The 20,219-nt window shown below is 47.6% G+C and overlaps 1 protein-coding gene across 5 annotated transcripts in view; it reads right to left on the bottom strand.

The window, feature by feature from the left end:
- The window catches only part of Mindy4 (MINDY lysine 48 deubiquitinase 4), a 108,505-nt gene extending 91,026 nt beyond the window's left edge, over positions 1–17,479 (bottom strand). For 4 of the 5 annotated variants that reach the window (XR_005503604.2, XR_005503605.2, XM_039108680.2 and 1 more), the window contains exons 1-4: positions 17,276–17,478; positions 10,699–10,818; positions 6,175–6,410; positions 4,320–4,566 (exon numbers count right to left, since the gene is read on the bottom strand). Coding sequence is in view for 3 of the 5 variants with exons in the window: in XM_039108680.2 (XP_038964608.1) it covers positions 4,320–4,566; positions 6,175–6,410; positions 10,699–10,818; positions 17,276–17,338 (666 nt within the window). In the remaining 2 variants the exon portion in view is untranslated. Of the gene's footprint in view, positions 1–4,319; positions 4,567–6,174; positions 6,411–10,698; positions 10,819–17,275 lie in introns of all 5 variants that reach the window. The other variant, XM_231787.10, reaches the window with a different exon arrangement.
- Between the last annotated feature and the right edge of the window lie 2,740 nt (positions 17,480–20,219).

The raw sequence follows: 20,219 nt of genomic DNA, 5'->3' as shown, positions 1-20,219 counted from the left end.
GGAAGGAAGGAAGGAAGGAAGGAAGGAAGGAAGGGGAAGAGAAGAGAGAAAAAGCACTAACTTGATATGAAATAAAGACCTCCCAAGGATGCCCTTGATTTTGTTCTGCTAACCATCTACTGCAGGGCATGCAGCCTACCCTTGAGAGTGGTTTGTTTCCCCAGTGAGACTGCCTTGGAGAAAAATACTTTTCACCAGAGTAACAGTTAGGAGATGGGAACTGTGTCCTCTTCTCCTTTTGGCTTTAGAAAGCCATCTGGGGCAGACCTGTGCAGGCCCTGTGCACGCTGCCTCAGTGTCCTTAAGTTCCTGTGTGCACCATATGGGTGTGTTTACAAGGCCTTGCTTCCTTGGTGTCCTCCATCCCCTTCAGGTTTTCCACTCTTCCTGCCTCCTTTTCTGTATAGCTCTCTGAGTCCTGAGGGGACTGACTCCTTCCCTTAATGTACTCCGGAAGGTGCCCCCCAAAGCTGGCACTGCAATGCACCTTCCTGAACAGATTCCTGAGCACCCTTGCGGTTTTCTCTCACTCTTTCCTTCCCCAGAGCACTTCAGGTGGCACCAGACGCATCATGAGTCTCTCCTTATTGTCTCCTCACCTACGGCTGAGTCATCTGTGGAAGCGATTTTACTTCTCTATCCGTCACATCCTCACCAGTAATGCAAGCTGTCCACAGCACCTTACCTGCCATTTTGAAAGCAATCCTGCGATGAGCTGTTCTCATCTGTTAGGGATGTGGCTATCAAGTTTTCAAAGGATTGATATCCTCATGTTTAGCTCTAAAGATGCTTGGTTTTGCTCATGAACTTACGTGCTATGTGACATATGCACTATGATAACCTTCTGAAATATAAATATTCTAAATCCAAAACACATTTGGTCCACATTTGGGATGAGAGAGGAGGGGCTTGCAGCCCGTCCTTCTCATTACCATGGATAGAGAAGATAGAGCCCAAATACAGAGCATGCACGTCACAGAACCATGACAGTCAGTAGGCCACTCTCACTCCTGGTAGTCGATCAGGAATGGCCAAAGTCATTCTTTATTCAACTGTGGTGGTTATGGAGACCCTAACTCAGCTGCCTGTATCTCCTTAACGATCAAGATTTGCCTACTGAAAAAGAAGGGACCAATAAAGTCAGGTAGACTATCCCCCTCCTATGTGCTGAAGAAATGGGGCTTCCTGCTACTACCCAAAGGGCAGTGGGCATGGGAGGGCTGCCAAGAGACAAAATCCACCTCTAAGTTTTCCTTCAGGATATCTAAGCATTTCCAAAACCCACTCAGGGGCAGGCAGTAGCCTGGGCTGCAATAGGGAGAACTAATTTGTTGTGTTCTGGCCTCATGGAAATGACTGCGCAGGGCATGCCTGCAAACAGGGAGGACAGCAGTGGTCACCTTTCCCAAAGAGACACATTTACCTCACCCATGACTTACTAGTAAAAACTGAGGGATACCCAGCAAGTGTTACCAAAATGCCAAACTCCCTCCAGGAAACAGGAAATTCTACAGTAATCAGTATTTGATGCACTTTACGGAACTCAGATATCACAAAAGCAAGAAAGCTCATTTCCCCAAACAATTCCAAAGAAGTCTTCAGCAACGCCCTTAAGGGAAAGTCACCTCCCTCTCACCAGAAGTCTCGCCTGTACACACTGAAGAACTGAGCCATCTTGGTGGGAGACAGAACCCTGGCACCCACTAAACTAGTGGTTCTCAAAGTGGGGTCCACTCATCCCTAGAAGCCCCCAGACCACTTAGGGAATTCAAAACAAACATAGTAGCTAGGTATGACTCGAGTGTGTCCTCCAGGGCCCACATGGTGTGAGCTTGGTGGCATTAAGGTGACATGGTAGACCCCAGAAGAGAACTGGAATCACAGAGGTGATCTTTGAGGGGATCAATGCTGATCTCATGGGACTGGATCAACTCCCACAGATGGTTTGTTGTGAAGGAACCTGCCAGCTCCCCTGAATCCCTGTTCCTTACACACAGCCTGCCCTCTCACAGGAACTCCCACAATAACAGCACCTGCCCTGCTGAACTATGAGGTAGAACGAAAGGATTTCATGAGAGTCTGAGCAGACAGGAGCCGTGAGACTCTCAGACCCACAACTATGACCTAAATAAACCTCTGTTCACTTATCCACCTTCGGTTACCTTGTTGGGGTGACAGGCAACTGACTGAGACAGTAAAAACATGGCCAATTTGCCTTTCTCGGTGTGATTTAGGGTCCACAGCAGCGGCAGGAACATGGCTGGCCATGTGCATGAATCTACGCTCGTTCTGGGTATTCCTCGCTGCCTTACACTTGCAATAAAAGTGAACAGACATGATGCCGACTTAAACAGTGCCGCTGAAGCTTTATTATGGAGTGTTATTAACCGCGTCCCGTCTAGACTGTCACACCTATCACCTCAGAATTCCAAACAACCAAACGGAGGTGCACACGCCTGCTCTGCTGCATAGGAAGAGCAGTGGCTGCGGTGTGTACAACCGTCTAACTGTGAGTGCAGGGAACTTGCTGTTTTCTTCAGGGGACCTCGGGCAGACAGACAATAGTGATTCAGACTAGAATTTGGCAGGCATTTCTTGAAAATAAACTGAGCCTGTCACAGCAAGGGAAACAAATGGTGCACTGTTTTCAGTGTTGAAACGCAAGCTGTGGGGTAAACATCACAACTTTTGGGAATCCTACATCAGTCACCAAAAGCTTGAGTGTTTCGGGGGATTTTAAATTTTTCCTGCAATCTTTGGTGGTTATGTCAACAAGTACGGCTGTGTGTGTGTGTGTGTGTGTGTGTGTGTGTGTGTGTGTGTGTGTGCATGTGTGTGTGTGTGTGTCTCCATTTAGAACATCTATATAATTCAGTAACTGATATATTCCAAAGGACTTGATGCATCACACTGCTTAATCATACAGGAATAAAAGATTCAACATACATGGCAGACATTTGGAAACGTATAAAGTGCAGGCAGCACACGTATGTAGTTTAAGGTTCCACGTTAAGGGGTGGGAGTGTCACTTTCTTTGATAGCATACTTGCCTAGACTAGTGAATCCCTGGGTTTTGAGTCCCAGTGCCACATATACCAGACATGGTGACACTCACTTAGAAGATCCTTAAATTCTTCCTTCCTAAATTCTGTCTAAGGCCAAATTTTGTCCACACAGTTTAATAAAAACTGTGTACTACAACAGACTACATTCAGAAGCAAAAAAAAGCTATCTATATCGTTTTGAATCAGCCAGATATTAAAGAGATTTACAAAAACCATGTACAAAGCAATTACTAATCTTACCAACTATTTGTTAGAAAAACAAAACTAATAGAGTTCTTCTGATATGGCACCATACCACTCTCCTGGCTGTAACCATTCAAGGTACCCAGAGGGATCTGTCAGGAGGAAAGAACACTAACGCTGACTAGACTAGTGATGTCAGTCACAGCAAGGCATTATGGGAGGGCACCAAAATCTGAAGTCATATATTTGCCACCCTAGGACTTGGCTATTCCTTCTTCTACATTTGAGAGACTGTTTCCTCTCAACTTCTCTGACCTTGCTAGCCACTTTCTTCTGGACAGGGTACAGTTTATGAATTTCCTTCTTTGACAACAAGGTGCCTAGGGTGGGACATGGCACCAAAGTGTGGCTTGGCAGGGAGAGAACCTCCCTCTTTGTCCTAACACAAGAGTGAAAAGATTAGTGCCAGCATCAAAACACTCATGCAGACACAGAAACTCAGCTAAATGAGAGGAAGGTGGTATTCCAAAACAACCAGGATAGGTCTGTCCAGTATACTCATGCTTCTGATATTCCCCATTTATTGTTTTGCAAACTTCTTTCACACTGTCCTCTCATTTGCTGTACCCTCCTACCTAAGGAGACCAAACCATGATCCCTCCTTAAAGGAGACCACCAAGCAATGAGTGAAAATTTTACAATTTTTCTGAAAGAAAAAAGAAACAATAAATGATAGCTTTAAAGACCAGGATTTCTACTCCCTTTTAACCACTGTGGTAAAGAATAATATTCTCTAGACTAGGAGAGGTCCCCTTCCCTAGAACTACCAAGACAGAGCCAAGTGAGTGTGCTTTCACTCCAAGCAAGGGGGGAGGAAATCAAAGCGTCCACTTCACTAACTCAGGTAGATAAACTGAGGGCGAGGAGGTAACAAAGCTCAGGATCCACAGGTCACTAAAAGTAGAGCCAAGGAGAAAACATGTGGGCATCCTTCCTGTCCCCACATGCACCCCCGTTCTCAGCCCACCTCTCACTGCCCAGTCTACAGAAAACAGAAAGGGGCAGTCCCACCTGCGAGGAGCTGGCGACAGGCCCAGCCATCATGCCTCGGACAATCAGGCCAGACTTCGGCCTGGTCCTCTCCACTGTCCTCTTCATATCTATGCCAGGCTCTGATGAGTGAAGCTGGTCCACCTTCTCCCACGCAGGAACCAAAGGGAGGCTGTCACCCAGGACCATGTGCGCAGGCTTACTTTTGTATGGGTTTTTTTTTGAAGACATGAAATTACCAAATATGTCCCCATCCAGATTGTCATGCCTACAAAAACATAATATTTCCACTTTAAACAGAGCCTCCAAATAAAAGATAACAATAAAGCCCAAAGCTAACTTCCATTCATAAATACATAATTGGAAATGAGTCAAGTCAGGAGAGGTAAGGAACAGAAGCACTTCCTTGGTATCAGGACAAATGCAGCTGAGTTCAAGCAAAGTCAGAGGACAGACCACAGAGATCCCTAGTCCTAATGCTGAAGGCTAAAGGGCGCCTTGAGTCTTGCATACTCGGATGATAAAGGAGGCACCTGCAGGGCAGTGCAGGGCATGCAGGACTTGCCTTGCTATACATGGAGAGCATGCCTGAGGCAGACGGCATGTCGAGTGCTCAGTAAAGGTGCATCAGTGTATGTGTGTGCGTGTGCATGCGCGAGTGTGTGTGTGCGTGTGCATGCGTGTGTGCGTGCGTGTGCATGCGCGCGCGCGCGCGTGTGTGTGTGTGTGTATGCATGCGTGTGTGCATGTGCACATGCAAGGGGGGAGGGAGGGAAAGAAAACAAAAGAAAAGAGAGGAATGGTAAAAAGGAGCAAGAAGTCTTCTTTTAAGGTAGAGCCTCCTAGGTGATCAGCCGTGTTACGATGGAGGTGAATCTCCCCTTCCAACCACTGGCTGTCAGAAACTCATTAAAGCTGACCATAAACACGAACTTCATACTTTCCAGAAGTACATGGCCACAGACATTGCTGCTGATGCTCTGGGTTATGTCATCCGAATCACTGGGAAGGACAAACAAGGTTTCCTATGAGGCAAGGTTTCCTGACCCACAGCAGACTATGTCAGGCCTACACAGTTGCAGCTGCAGCAGACTATGTCTGCTGTTAAAAAGGGCATTCCTGTTATAGATCAGTAAAAGGAGAGAGGAAGCGCACGTCTGTTTGGGGATGCATGTTGATGCCAACCTGAGTTCTCAACTTGGTTACTGGAGAGAGATGAAGACAGACAGACAGACAGAAAAGGAGAGGGAGAGAGAGATGGGAGAGGAGGGAGGCAGGGAGGGGGACAGAGAGAGAGAGAGAGAGAGAGAGAGAGAGAGAGAGAGAGAGAGAGAGAGAATATGAATATATTCCTGGACTGACTGACAGATACTACTATGCCTCCATGGTTGGGACCCCAAAGAGCTAGCAGAATCCTAAAGCGTTTCAGTCTCTCTAAAGAGAATGATGTCCAACAATATGTTGTCACAAAGCCCTTAAAATAAGAAGCCCAGGACCAAAGCACCCAGGAGTCAGCACTCAACTGGGCTGCACAGTTGCAGTTACTCCACACAGCCTGGAACAGATGCCAGTGCATGGCTCTGAAGAAACAATGCACTAAGAAACGAGGAGAGGCTGAAGAATAGGCTAAACATGTGGCCCAGAGAACGAAGGAGGCTAGAGGAAAAGGTCAGAAACAGATGGCGAAGAGACTCAGCTGTCGTCATCAAGGGCGTCTACTTTGAAGTCTGAGTAAGAGTACAAAGTCTTTAACAGTACCAAAGAAATGACCAGACCTGAATTTCAAAGAAAAAAAAAAAAGCAAGAAAGAAGCAGGGCCTGTTTGTAAAGGGGACCTCGCCCGGGCAGCGAGTAGAGGAAGGGCAGGAGGCGGTACCTGGCTTTGCCTGTCTCTGACCATGATGTCCGTCTTCCTGTGTCTTCATCTGAAAGGTCATATATATTCACCAGTGTGGCCTCTGGGTATCGCAAAGGCAATTTGCTGTTTTTCTTTGGAATAGGGATTGCAGGGATCGGGGCTTCCTGACTTTCAGTGCTGTCTGTATTTCCAAAATGATCCAGAAAGTATCTGGTAATGAGTTCCAGGTTTGTTTTCAGAGGCTTTTCTTTTGTCTATCAGTGGGAAGGAAAAAGATATCATTAATTGACTGCACAGCCCTCGGGGAAGGGTGGAAAGACCATCCCAACCCTTTGACATACTTTACCAACTTCTCACTCACGCTACACACTCCCAGCAAATACACACTTACTTATTCTGTGTGCCAGGCGCCATCCTGGGTAGGGGTTCAGAAAGAAAGACAAAAGTCTCCTCTCTGAAAGAACCATCGCTCTGTGCACTATGAGGCAGAAAGAGGGTTGTCCAAGCTAACCTCCTTTTGTATTCTTTCCCTCTGTAAACAACTGTAAGAGATAAATCCTTTCCTTTAAAAACCAGTTTTAATTTCGTTTTGTATTGTACTCCTTTACTGAGTGGGAGGAAGCTGAAAGCCACCTGTGTGTGGGGATCAAAAGAGAACTTGAAATGGCCAGTTCTCTCCTTCCGCCGTCTTCCGGGCCTCTATAGATCAAGATCCATTTGGGGCCTGAACATTTTACTAGGGACACTGTGGTTTGAATCCAGGATGTCCCTCTCGGGCTCATGTTCTAGGCACTTGGTCACCAGCTTACGGTACCATTCTGAAGTCTGTGGGCCTGGCTAGTGGACACAGAGTGTAAAGGGCAGAACTGTGAAGAGCACGTCTGCCCCTGGTTCCAGTCTCACGCTCTTCCGTTTCTGATCTGCATCATGTCAGCAAACAAACTCAACTCCAGCCACCAGAGTTTCTTCATCACGATGGACTGGAACACCTAAAACCATGAACACCTAAAACCATGATCCCAAATAAACTCTCACACTGCGAGCTGCTCCTGCAGGTATTTTGTCAGAGCAAAGACAAAGGAAATAACACAACAGATGATGTTTCTTTAACATCAACCACAGAGTCAGCTAGGACAGACCCAGACTAAACCCCAAGCATAAAAAAGAAAGGATAAGTATGCGAGGAAACTTCAGAATAAATAATATCGTGTTTTCCAGCCTTGCCTGTAGTAAGTATTTGGGTTTTTGGATTTCTTGTTTTTAAACACATGACCAGGTGAGACTTACTAAACCCAAACAGAAAGAATTGGAGCTTTGATTTCTCCTGAACTCTTCAGCCCAAATAATCTGAACAGATACCCAGTTGTCCAAGCAGTGACCCACAGGTTGGCCTCCAGAATCTTGGCCATGTGTCAGTTCCACCCCAAGAGCTGGGAGCTGGGAGCTGGGAGCTGGGAGCTGGGAGCTGGGAGCTGGGAGCTGGGAGCTGGGAGCTGGGAGCTGGGAGCTGGGAGCTGGGAGCTGGGAGCTGGGAGCTGGGAGCTGGGAACATCCGGCCTGTGAAACTGTGTCCAGACATGGGCTTGAGTGCAGTGTTTGCCAAGTCAGAGCAGCCAAGGGTCTGATGAAGGCCTGGTGTGGAGCCCTCAACACAAGCCAAGTCCTTCCCCTGCTAGTCCTCTCCAGCCAAGATCCATGGCCAGTGGACAACACTGACTTCAATGGCCTTATCAGATCATTAAAATCAGGAATAATGTGTTTATTTATTCAGTTTTTATAAGACCAAAAAACTTATGTATTTTATCTTGGTCTAAATTAGGATCACGATGAAGTGAGTTAAAGAAAACATATAAATTGACTTCTCTATCTTGCCTTTTCTCTCAGTGAGGTGCTCTGTGCCCTGTTGCCCACATTATACCTCTGTAAGTTTTCTCACTTGTATCACTAAGGCTCACAGTGAACACAGGCTTGAGGTGAAGCTAACACCATTTCCCCAAACCTCAGTCTTACATAGTAAGAGGTCTAAAAATCTTGGGAATAAAACTTTTCAATTCTCCGGGAAGCATACTGGACTCCTCAAAAGGATCCTCTGGCAATGGCCAGAGAGTTGAGAGCTGAGTGAGCTCCTGGGACAGCTGGCTGGAGGTGATGAAAAGGCCAGAACTGAGCTGTTATCCAAAATTCTACAAGGTCTCACCAAATATAGAACCAACATAGCAGCCAATCAAATTGTATTAATGTCACTGCTTTGCACTTACCAATCATATTTTAGGTTACCTAACCTTTCTGGAAAATTCCCCTAGATGTGCATAAAAGGGGCCTATGAGCCCCTCAGGTTGCTGCCATTTTGATGAATGGTTGGCCCTGGCCTGCTGATAATTTCTGCAAAATAAAGTCTTTGCATACTGTCCAAAACGCCTGGGGTCTTCCTTTAGTGATTCTTGGACCCTAACAGTAGGTATTCAGTCTATCACACAACTGTTAGGAAAACCAAGCCACTGGGATATTCACACTGAACTGCAGCGGTTCCTGGGGTCAGAAGAGCTCTGGGCTCAGTGCATCTTGAAAGTGCCTGCAACAGATGCTAATAAGCACACTTTGCTTTAAAAGATGGGCTCCAATGCACTCTGCCATGACTAATAACTGATGTTTACATCAAATAATTAGGGATTCATCCAGGACTGATGATACCTTAAGCTGTGAAGATAATTACTTTAGAGAGACTACTCTGTGGTAAAAAAATAAATAAATAAATAAAAACAACTTAAAAGAGAAGATGCTTCTGGGAAATTAGGTGAAGGTGGATTTATATAAAATCCCAGGGGCAGTAATGGTTCTTTGGATTTTCCCGGCCAAGGTCCCAGAGTCTGTGAAGCACCTCCCTAACATGAACAGCCTGTGCCCTGCCTCCAAATGCACCAACGGAAGGACACAATGCTGCTGTCTCAGCACATCCTTGATGCAGGATTGCACACATGAGTGGATGGAGGGCAAGAAGACAAAGATGCTACGGGAAGCCTCAGCGCTGCTGTGACCTCCTCAAAGAGATCACAGAGGCTCCTGCAGGCAGGGATGAGTAAGCTGAGGGCCAGAGGCTGGAGCCTGCAGACCTCCCTGGAGCACTTGCGCTTACACTGGGTGCCGACCCAGGGTCCTCTCCGCCACACCATACGCAGTGGGCTAGAGGTCAAGGGGTCTGGAGGTTTCTCTGGGTATTTTAAATGGTATTGTTCTCATTCGTACATGTCCATTCAGTCAGTTAGGATCTCATTTTATCTCTTTTTATATGGGAGGTGATGGTGGTGGTGGTGGTGGTGGTTGTGTGTGTGTGTGTGTGTGTGTGTGTGTGTGTGTGTGTGTGTGTACACCTGTTCACAGGCATGCAGAGGTCAAAGAGGGACACCAGATGGTTCCTTTATCATTCTCTGCCTTATTGCCTTGAGACAAGGTCTCTCACTGCACAGGAAGATGGTTGACCAGCAAATTCCTAGAATCCTCCTGTTTTTGCCCCCTAGTGCTGGTGTGACAGAAATGCAGTCAAGCCAGCTTTTGCTGTGGTTGCTCAAGATTCAAACACTAAGCCATCTCCTCAGTCCCAAGACTTCTTTTGAAAATCAATCTCTAGCCCCACCACGCTGGGCCTGGAAGCACACATACTTGTAATCTCAGTACTCAGAAGGCTGGAGCAGAACTGCCACACTTTGAGGCTAGCCTGAGCTATGTCGTGAGTTTTGGCCAACCTTGACTACAGAATAAGACTGTCTCAGGAAACAAAAAGGAAAGAAACCTCTACCCTGGCCCACATAATTTACCGTCGGAGGTCAAATAGCCTCTTTGGCTCAGAGATCTTTCCCAGGGGCAAACTCCCACCATCCCAGTGGGTCCAGAGCTTTCATACTGAGCCAGGAGAAGCTGGCCCAGAAGGCCAAGGCAGAACATACTTCACTTTACTCAGTATACAGCATGGCCTCCCTTATGCCTCACGTATAACAGACTTCTGCATGAGCTGCCATTTGTAACTTGTTAAAGTATGACAAACACAGAACTACTAAGACTAATCACCTGACTCCCCACCAAGGACCTCCATGCCTCAAGAAAACCTGTTCCCTTGGTTTCCTCAACCCCCACACCCCTGAGTATGCTAAATCCAGCTTCCATCTCTGCTGACCTACATTCAAAAGAGACAACCACAGAAGGGAAATCATACATGAGCAGGAGATGTTAGTATGATTTATATGTGTGTGTGCATGTGTGTGTGTGTGTGTGTGTGTGTATATATATACGTGTATGATAATATATACATATATATTATATTACATGAGGTATCCTTAAGCAGTCTTACTAAAAATACCATCGTGTGGGAAAGGGGAGCATAGGGAGCAATTACCACAGAAAAGGCATGACAGGCCCAGATTGAGTGAGACATCGTGACCTCAAACCTGCCAGCGCACCGTCAGGCTGGTGGGCTGACTCTAGCTCACACTGAGGACTGTCATCTTGGCCAGTCCCCTGACCTCCTGCCGCACCTGCCAGGTCCTGTACCTTGTTCTCCTTGTAGAGAAACTCCAGATGTAGAACTCTGCGGAGGTCATTCCTGCTGTTGATGCTCAGCTCACAGCGGGGGCGCTCCTGATCCATGGTCATGAACGTCTTGTTCAAACCCTGAGGGCAGAAGCCTGAGTCACTGCTCACCATTTTAGATGAAAGCCTTCCCTTCTCTGACGCAGTATAAACAGAGGACTGCTGGGGCTCATTAGGACTGGGCTCCGAACCTCCCTCACATGGCCATGGCAGGAGCCCAAAGCTGACTTCAGACTTCATTTCCATACAACCTTGGGCTGGACAGCATTGTCAGTTTGGTCTGGGGTCGGCTAAGGCTGGGCTTGTGGGCTCAGTTTATAGATAACAATGAAATTCAGGAACTAGCTTGCTGCAAGCTGGCTCAGGGGCTCAGTGTTTGGTCTGCACTTGGGGCTATGAAAGATGAGCCTTTCAAAATAAACGGACGCTTAAAAAAAATAAAAGCAAAACTACAGTCAAAAGGCCAACCATTGTTCCCTTAATTTTTCAGCAGAGGAAGCCAGGAAACATGTTTGAAGTCACATGGTGGAGATCGGCATCAGTCTAGCCAGGAAGTCTGTTTGGGGCACAATCCCTGACAGAACACCTCATGAATATCTGCAAGTCACTACCCATCACCCCTCCCTGAACACCGAAGACTGTAGTAAACAGGGGCCTCCTGCACCCGGCCAGAGCTTGGCACCCACATTTGAAAACAGACACAACAGCTGCTTCATCCCCATCACAGGACACTGTGACCACCGAATGCCTGCCACAGAGGTCTCAACCCCTTCCTTCTGGGCCATGGCTTGCCCTTGTTCCTGATGGATCCCAGACCCCAAGTGCCATCTAGGTAGGCCTCAACTTTTCCCTCCGCCTTTGTGCTCGGAACTTTATAGTGGCTCCAGCTGCTACAAAACAAGACCAAACTCATTGCCTGCCATGAGTTTTAATTTTTTTAAAAAGTGAATTTGGAAAAGACATAGTCATAGTGCTGAACCAGAGAGAGAGAATGCGGTCTTAAGGAAGCAAGTGTGTGTGTGTGTGTGTGTGTGTGTGTGTGTGTATGCATGTGTGTACACACTGGAAAAATAAAAAGGAAGGCCCCAGGAAGCAACTACCTGCACTCTACATCCTTAATTGTCCTGATTTTCACCAACCAACGTGACAGGGAGCGTCCAGAGATGATGATTCTTCTCTACCTGTCTCAGACTGACCAAGTCTCAGCACATCTAACACACACGTGCAGAGAGAGAGAGTGAGAGAGACAGAGAGACAGAGACAGAGAGACAGAGAGAGACAGAGACAGAGAGAGACAGAGACAGAGAGACAGAGACAGAGAGACAAGGAGAGACAGAGAGACAGAGAGAGAGACAGAAAGAGACAGATAGACAAAGACAGACAGACAGATGGAGGGGGGCATGCTCCTCATGCTGGCTCTGAGGCATATCATCACCCAGAATCCAGTGGGGTAGGTACAGGCACCCTGTGGAGGTGAACCCCATTCTTTTCACTTAGCTAAGGTTTGCCCTGCACCCATGGTGTGCAGGGCTCTGTTCTTGGTACAGGAGGTAAAGAAGGAAGGAGGGCTAGCATGCTAGGGAAGCAGGCCATGATGACAGAACAGCCTGTCCACTGCATGTGTGCCAGAGAAGAAAGCAAGGACACTCTGAAGACGCGGCCATGACTTTAATAGGCAGCTATTTGCTGAGCCTCAGCCACGCGTTCATTCTTGCTCCTGGTTCATCTGTCCACTGGCCTAACACTGCAGCACAGGAGTTAACGGACTACACCCCAGCCTCCACACTGTGCAGGAGAGTCTAAAGCGTTCTATAAAGGGGGAGGGGACACACAGATAAAGGTAGTCAGGAAGCGATCCCTTGGACATCAGGGGAGTCAGAGACCAGGCCCTGGGGACACAGTGTGCCATACAAGGACAGCAAGTACAAAAACCCCTCTGGCAGTTTCAAGAGCAGAGTTCCAGAGCTTCAGGAGAAAGCCAGAAAGGAGGAGCAGCCAGAAAGGTCACCCAGGGGCTAAGGAGATGGCAAGTGAATAAGGTATGGGGGCTGCAGTTCTGATCCCCAGCACCCACATAAATCCTGGGTGGGTATGAGAGCCTCCTGTAATCCCAGCACTTGGAAGGCAGAGCTGGGAGTGGGGGGATTCCCAGGGCAGGGTAGATAATTAAACTAGCCAAGTTGGTAAGCTCTGTGTTCAAGTGAGAGACCCGCCTCAACATAAGGTGAACTGGAGGAAGGCATTTGATATCAACCTTGACCTTTCACACACCTGCGCACACAGGCTGGCAAACGAACACATACACCAACACGCACATGTGAACACAAAAACACGTGTGTGCACACTCATACACACGTACGTGCACGAGTAGAAACACACACACACACACACACACACACACACACACACACACACACCCCTATGTGGGAAAATAATCAGAAAGGGCTCCTGCAGCCTGAGGACTAAGATGAGGAATGTCTGACTGGAGGATGTGGCTGCTGAAGTGAAAGCAGATGTAGGACAAGGCATTAAGCAGTGACCACTTAGAAGGTTACCAGTGATTCACACACTCTACATGGAAGCAGGGGGAAGCCTGAAGCAGGGCATCAGACACAGAAGTCGTAAGAGACGATTCTGTTCTCTCTGTGCCCTGATGGTAAAGCTGACGAGGATAACAAAGAGGAAAGGAGCCCCTAACCTGTGGGGTCCGTGCTAACTCTGAGCAGCGGTGGAAGTGTGGGACACCCAGGCTGGCATTCAAGAGCTGGAAGCCTGGTTGGTAGAGAAGAAAAACGTGTATTTGGTGTTGGAAACAGAAACGCTAGCACAAACGTGCTGGATGCGAAAGAGAAGTTAGTGGAGATGTCACAGCAGATGATAAGGCAGGAGCTCAGGGAGAGCTCAGCCAGAGAAGACATTCTGGAACCGCCACGTTTTAGACAGCACTAGAAGCCATAAAGCAGTCTGAGATGCCTTAAAAAGGGATGGGAGAAAAGGAAGACCAGAGAGAATCTGTGAGCCCAGGAGCTACACAGCACTCGCTCTTGGGAAAAAGGGAAGCACTCAGCAAAGAGTGTGAGGAAACACCAGCAAGAGGAAGGAGAAATGGCTGGAACAGATAATGGGAGCCAGATGAAGGATGGAATCCACAGTGCGGACACGTCAGAGCCAGAGGAACGAGGACGGCAAAGTAATGGTGATGGACTGGGATGTGTAAGACGTGAGGACAGACTGAGGGTTACAGCATCCATAGCTCTTTCACAGGGTTTGTTATAAAGGAGAGAAGACAGTGATGCGTAGACTGGGGGCCAAGCTGAGCTCCCTCGTGTGGAGATGTGCTGAATGGATGCCCCAGCATACAGTGGGGATGCTGAGGGCCATGCCCTTGAGCATGACCACACAGACGGGCTCAGGCCTGGAGGGTTAGTGGGGGGGGGGGGGGGGGCGGTGTGAGGAAGAGCCTGACGGACACTCATTTTTCCTGTCTCTGTCCTCTGAGAGGAAATGTACGGGAAGCAGGAGATGTGTGGTGCCTCATGTGAGAGGGAAACAGGCTACAGAGGGGCAGCAAGTGGGCCTGCGCCTGGGAAGCACCATGTCATAAGTGGCCATGGGTTTAAAGTGAAGCCGTCAACGTAGACCATCTCTGTGCGATCCTGTTCAGCCCAGTGGTGTGGGCATGCAGCAGGACAAATTTAATCCTCCCCAGAGCAGGGCAGGTGTAACACAAGGTGAGAAGGTAAGAGAGCCAAGCCCACTGCAGAGCAAGGAATCACAATGAAGCAAGAGGACGAGGCAGGAAGGTGTTAGATTGGGGCCGGGACTGTGAGACATGGGCAGGGACAGTGGTTACAACTGTACACCGGTTTGGGACTGAGAAGGAACATAATCTGAGAAATAAGGACATGTGGAACACGGGAACTCAGAGGGTGGAAAGGGGAGAAAGGCCTGTGGCATGACCATGGTGAAGACAAGTAGCAGGTGAATGGAGTCCTTGTCACACTGCAGGAGAGAAGCCAAAGACACAGGTGCCAGGGGCATCAGAAAAAGTCACTTCCATGAACCCTGAAATAGCCAGGAGACATCATAAGTCTCCAGAGGGCAGACTACACGCTGGAGGGTAGAGTTTGGGAAATTCTAAAGGGGAGCTAGGTCTGAGGGCTAGCCAGGTTACACACAGCCTTCTGGAAGGATGCTAGGGAAGGGCTCAGGGCAAGGAGGTGCCATGGTCCAGCCAGCTCACCCAAGGCAAGTTTCTTTGCTTCTTTGTCTCATGACACTCTTACATGAAAAAGAATGATGTAAGTATACTAATCTCCCAGGATGGTTAGGAATATTTGAGAAAATCGACTGCCATCTAGGAAGGACACACAGGGTGGGGACTGGCTGAGCAAAGGCCTGTGGTGATCACAAGGTCTCTGTCCTAGAGCAGAAGCGATGAGAAAAGTAATTACAACTGTGCATGCTGGTTTGCACCCATACTTCTGAATACAGGAGTCAGAAGCAGGAGAATCCAGAGAGCCTGGGCTACACAGAGAGCTTAAAGAGAACCTGGGTAATATAAAGATAGCCCTGTCTCAGAACCACCCCAACCACCAACACCAATAACGTAAACAGTTGCCCTAGCCCATGGTTCTGGCTCTGAGACTTTGGTTAGGGTTTCTACTGTACACCATGACCAGAGCAGCTTGGGGGTGGGGAGTATTTGGCTTACACTTCCATTATCACTGAAGAAAAACAGGACAGGAGCTCAAACAGGGCAAGAGCACAGAGGCAGGAGTCTCCATGCAGAACATCCATGGAAGGATGCAACTTACTGGTTTGCTCTTCATGGCTTGCTCAGACTGTCTTCATATAGAATACAGGACCATCCATAATGGCTGGGCCCTTCCTGGTCAATCGGTAATTAAAATGCCCTAGAGGCTTGCCTATAGCCCGATCTTACAGTGACATTTTTATAAATTGGAAGGTTCCCTCCTCTCAGATGACTTTAGCTTATGTCAAACTGACCTAAAAGTAGCCAGCACAGGTAGTAAATATACTTTTAGATATAAACCATAGGAGGAAGAGGAGGCCAAGCAGGTTGATGGTTTCTGAGGTGTTACCCAGTTGGGAGGTCAGTTTGGTGTCTCTGTCTTGGAGGTGAAACAAGCAGGGGTGACCTCTGTAATACAAGTACCAGTGAGTAAACAGTCAAGGTGAGTCCAAGGACAATTCTGATCAAACTCTGATCATGGGAATGATAGGAAGTGCTTGGGAAGAAACAGGCCTTGTCACGAGGCAGAAGAGATCAAGGGAAACATGAAAGAGAAGCCAGAAACAAACGTAGGGACGTAAGCTTGGGCCAAGCTGTGAGGCCTCAGGATGTCAGTGAGGGCTCTGGATTGCACTCAAGAACTGAAGGCCTCTCTGACACTTCTAAATCTAGTACTCAGACTTAACGCGATCAGCCTCCGAGCACAGAACACGGACCACCCAACTCGCATGGAGGACTCAGTGACAGCAGAGTCTAAGCAGGGGCAATGAAGCCAGATGCCTTACAGTTTTTCCAAATAAAAATAAATTATAAAAAGCACACAGGCATTTCAAAACAGGTACAGTCAGAGCTGCTAGGCAGAGGCAAAGCAAGTGTGAAGTTGAATTACCGATGTGTATGTTGTATGTAAGGGTCAGGAATAACGAACGGGGGCACTGCCTGTATATCACTAATCCTCACTACACATCAGGCACGAGTGGATCTTAAAAGTTCCTGTTTTAGAGAGAAGATGAGGTAGTAATGTCAAACTTACATTTCAAACTGATAACACACTCCTAAACTCCCACCATCTGACTTCAAATCCTTTCCCTTTGGTCCATGCAAACACACACGCGTGTGCATGTTTCCATTTCAAATTAGTGCCCCTTGGGCCAGCTCAATTAGACGTCGTGTGGAAGCACAGACCCTTAGTGCATTGTCCTCAGACTCTCCGTGTCAAATACAAGCTAATGCCAGACTCCTGGAGCCTATGAAGATCCTTCCTCTCCTAGACCCCCGGGGGACTCAAGAACCTCCTAATTGTAAACACTTTGAAAACTTCGGGGACCAGGCAGTAAGAGAATTTACATAATTCTCCCACAAAAGCTCAAGCAGCAGCTGGAATTTCCATCCTTGATTAAAATGATCAAAAGGACCGACTATCCAGAACTTTCCTTTGGAAAAGTTCGTCCTGTGTCCCTGGCTCGGAGAACTTGCTCCGCCCTGCACACCCTTTGCCAATCTGGCACTGCCGGGAGAGAGGGGACGGGGCGGGGGATTGGAGGCAGCTAAGCAAGCGCCGGCCTGGCTTTGTGTAAGTGCCCTCGCATTAGGATGGTCTAGCTTCTGGGAAATGTAGTTTCCCAGTGCCGGGAAAGGGGCGCTCTCGGGGTAATCTCTGAGGTGAACAGAAGATGTGGAATGCTCCCCCCACCCTCGAAGGTGCAAAGATGCGGATGGAAACCACTGATTGCCCCCCAACATTAGAGGATACGCGTGGGCTTCGGAGTGTCCAGACATTACCTTTCTGCTAAGAAACTCCCTGACCAGGGAGGCGGCCACCTCCTCCACGTACAGACTGTCCATGCTGCTAGCGCTGCCCACGAGGCCACGCGGCTGCCTGCACCCCCAGGCCGCGTAATCCGTTGGGCCCAGTAAAGCGGCGTTGCCCTAGCGACGGTGGCATCCGCGCCAGGAAGAACTCCTCCCCTTCCTGGGAAACCAGCGATCTAGGGGGGGAGGGAGAGAAGGGCGGAGCGTTGTCCAAGCCGCTTCTCTTTGCCAGAGGTTGTGCAGCAGCTGAAGGCGGGGCTTAGCCTATGAGTTCTGGGCGCCGAATTGACTGACTCTGGCTTCTTGTGGTGGATGTCACTGACCCAGTCAAAGGTTCCATTTCTCCATACATAAAATGGGAAACACGCCCTACCCCATGGTTCTTAAAGGTCTGATCCGGCGGGGAAGCATCCGGGACAGTCCACCCTCAGGACTGCAGTTGCCTCCCAGGTTCACTTTGAGACACAGACTTTAGTGTTCTGGCCTCTGTTATGACAAGGGCACCAAGACTCCAATTCTTGGCATCTAGAAACTGGAAGGATGAGAGACTGGTGAAGCCCAGGTCTTTACCAGTCACTTGGATAGTACCTCAACTTTCTCCACGTCTGTACTTTGCCTGTTGTGTTGGTTTGTTGAGGCTGCCATGGTAAAATGCTGCAGACTGTGGCTTCAACAACAAAATTACTAGTCTCAATCCTGTAGCAAGTTCGTGATAAACGTGACACCAGGGCTTTGATTACTTGAGGCCCCTCCCGCTGACATCTTCTTTCTGTCTTTACAGAACCTCCTCTAAATGTATCTGTGTGCTATTCGTCTCTTCTTAGAAGAACACTGACCACAAATAGTTAAGTGTCCACCATAATGACCTCCTTTTAACATTACCTAACCTCCAGATAAGCCACCTACTAGATGATACAAGGTATTAAGACTTCGATCTAGGAACTTTAAGCTCTCAACTCAGCACATATCCCAACATATCTCAACATATATAATATATTACTTATATATTAATTTCTCTAAACCGATATTTCATTTTTTTTATTTAAAGTGTTTCCAGGCAGAGATGCTCACGAAATCTTAGATGTATATGATTATTCAATTCTGATAAACGTTAAAAAAGTTTACAAAATTAGAAAGATGTTTTATGTAGGATTGTTTCATAGCCAATGGTACGTGCACTGTCTGGAGGCATCATGCTCTAGTTTGTGTCCTGAGGACATCATTGTATCCCTGTATTAGGACCATTTGGATTGTAATTTCCAGGCATCCTCTCTTCTAACCCACCAGGGTTTTCTGCAAAGGCACTCTTGAGCTGCATGTGGAGACAGTGAAGATGGCAGTCAGGAACCTTGCCAGGGGCCCTGCTATTTCAGACATAAATAAGGGCACACTAATAAATGCAGACTTACTTACAAAGACATAAGTAAGGCAAGAGTTTGCATATCTAAAGTGTTAATTGCTTGTTTTCTGTTACTGTGATAAAATACTGGGATCCACAGTTCTAGTTTTCAGATCCACAGCTCACAAAAGTCACAGCAACAGGAGCTTGAGAAAATCGGTCGAATCACAGCCATAAACAAGGAGAGAGCACAATAAATATATGCATGCTCAGCTGCCCTTATTCTTTTAAGATTTATTTATTTCATTCTCTGCGTGGGTAAATTTGCTTGCATTTATGTGTGTGTACCACCATGTGTGTGGGTAATGTCCAGGGACTCAGAAAAGAATGTTGAGTCCCACGTAACTGGAGTTACAGGTGGTTGGGGGCCACCATGTAGGTGCTGGGAACAGAGCCTGCATCCTCTGCAAAAGCAGCAAGCACTCTTAACCACTAAGTAATACCTCCAGCCCCACTTCTTCACTCTTACACAGTTTAGCATCCCCTGCCTAGGGAAAGGAGCCATCCACAGCGGGCCGGGTCTTGCTGTGTCAGTTACCATATTCAAAATTACCCCACTCAGCCAACCCACTCTACATGATCCCAGAGGCTTTCTTCCCAGAAGACTCTAAATGGTGTCAGGTTGACAATTTAAACTATCACAGTGCTTTATAAAAAAAGAAATCAAAAGATACTTTAATCCTAGCATTCAAGAGGCACAAGCAGTGGATCTTGGTGAGCTCCAGTCCAAGCAGGTCTGCATAGTGAGACCCTGTCTCAAAAAAAAAAAAAAAAATGGAAGTCAAGATCAAGATCAAATCCAGGCGTGAAGTTAATAACTCGACTGGAATAAACTAGAAAGGCAAACCACTGGCACTCCACTCCAGTGAGGGATTTTCTTAATATTGTTTGAAGCGAGAAAACCTTACTGTGGGAGACACCTTAAGTGGCTGCCCAGATAAAAGGGGAATGGAAGAAGGAAACTTTGCTTTTTGTCCACTTGCTCCTTTTCCTTGCTGGCAAGTTCCTCTATCCTGTGGCTGCTATGACTGACTCCTTTGCTGACATTAGCATCAGTTTCTTTCAGCTTCCAGCATAGACTGATAGCCAGCTGCTCCCAGGAATCCCTGAGGCCTTCAGCACTGTGTGGGGCAACTGTGACAATCAGCCTCCCAGGACTGGGCAAGCACTGAACCCTCAGCCTCCCCAGTGTGAAGTAGTCATGTTGGACTGCCTGCACGATATTGTATAAGCCTGTTTAGTGAACCACCCTTTAATGTATACTCACTCCTGTCCTAGAGAACCTTGACTAGTAATGGGGCAAAGACAAGCACTGCACCTTTACTCATTCACAGAGCCATGCCACAGGCAGAGTATGCAGACAGCACTAACTCAACACCATAAAATAAGTCAGAGAAAAGAGGAATGGGGGGAGTGGCAGAGACAGACTAAGTGGGGAAAGGAGCATAGAAGATATTTCCACATCATAGATTTAAAGAAGAGAAAACACGGAAGTGTAAGAGGGCTTTTAATAGG

Source organism: Rattus norvegicus, chromosome 4 (genome assembly GCF_036323735.1).
Source record: "Rattus norvegicus strain BN/NHsdMcwi chromosome 4, GRCr8, whole genome shotgun sequence".
Taxonomy (NCBI): Eukaryota; Metazoa; Chordata; class Mammalia; order Rodentia; family Muridae; genus Rattus; species Rattus norvegicus.
The sequence above is the reverse complement of the archived record's forward strand: the minus strand, read 5'-3'. Positions and strand labels throughout refer to the sequence as shown.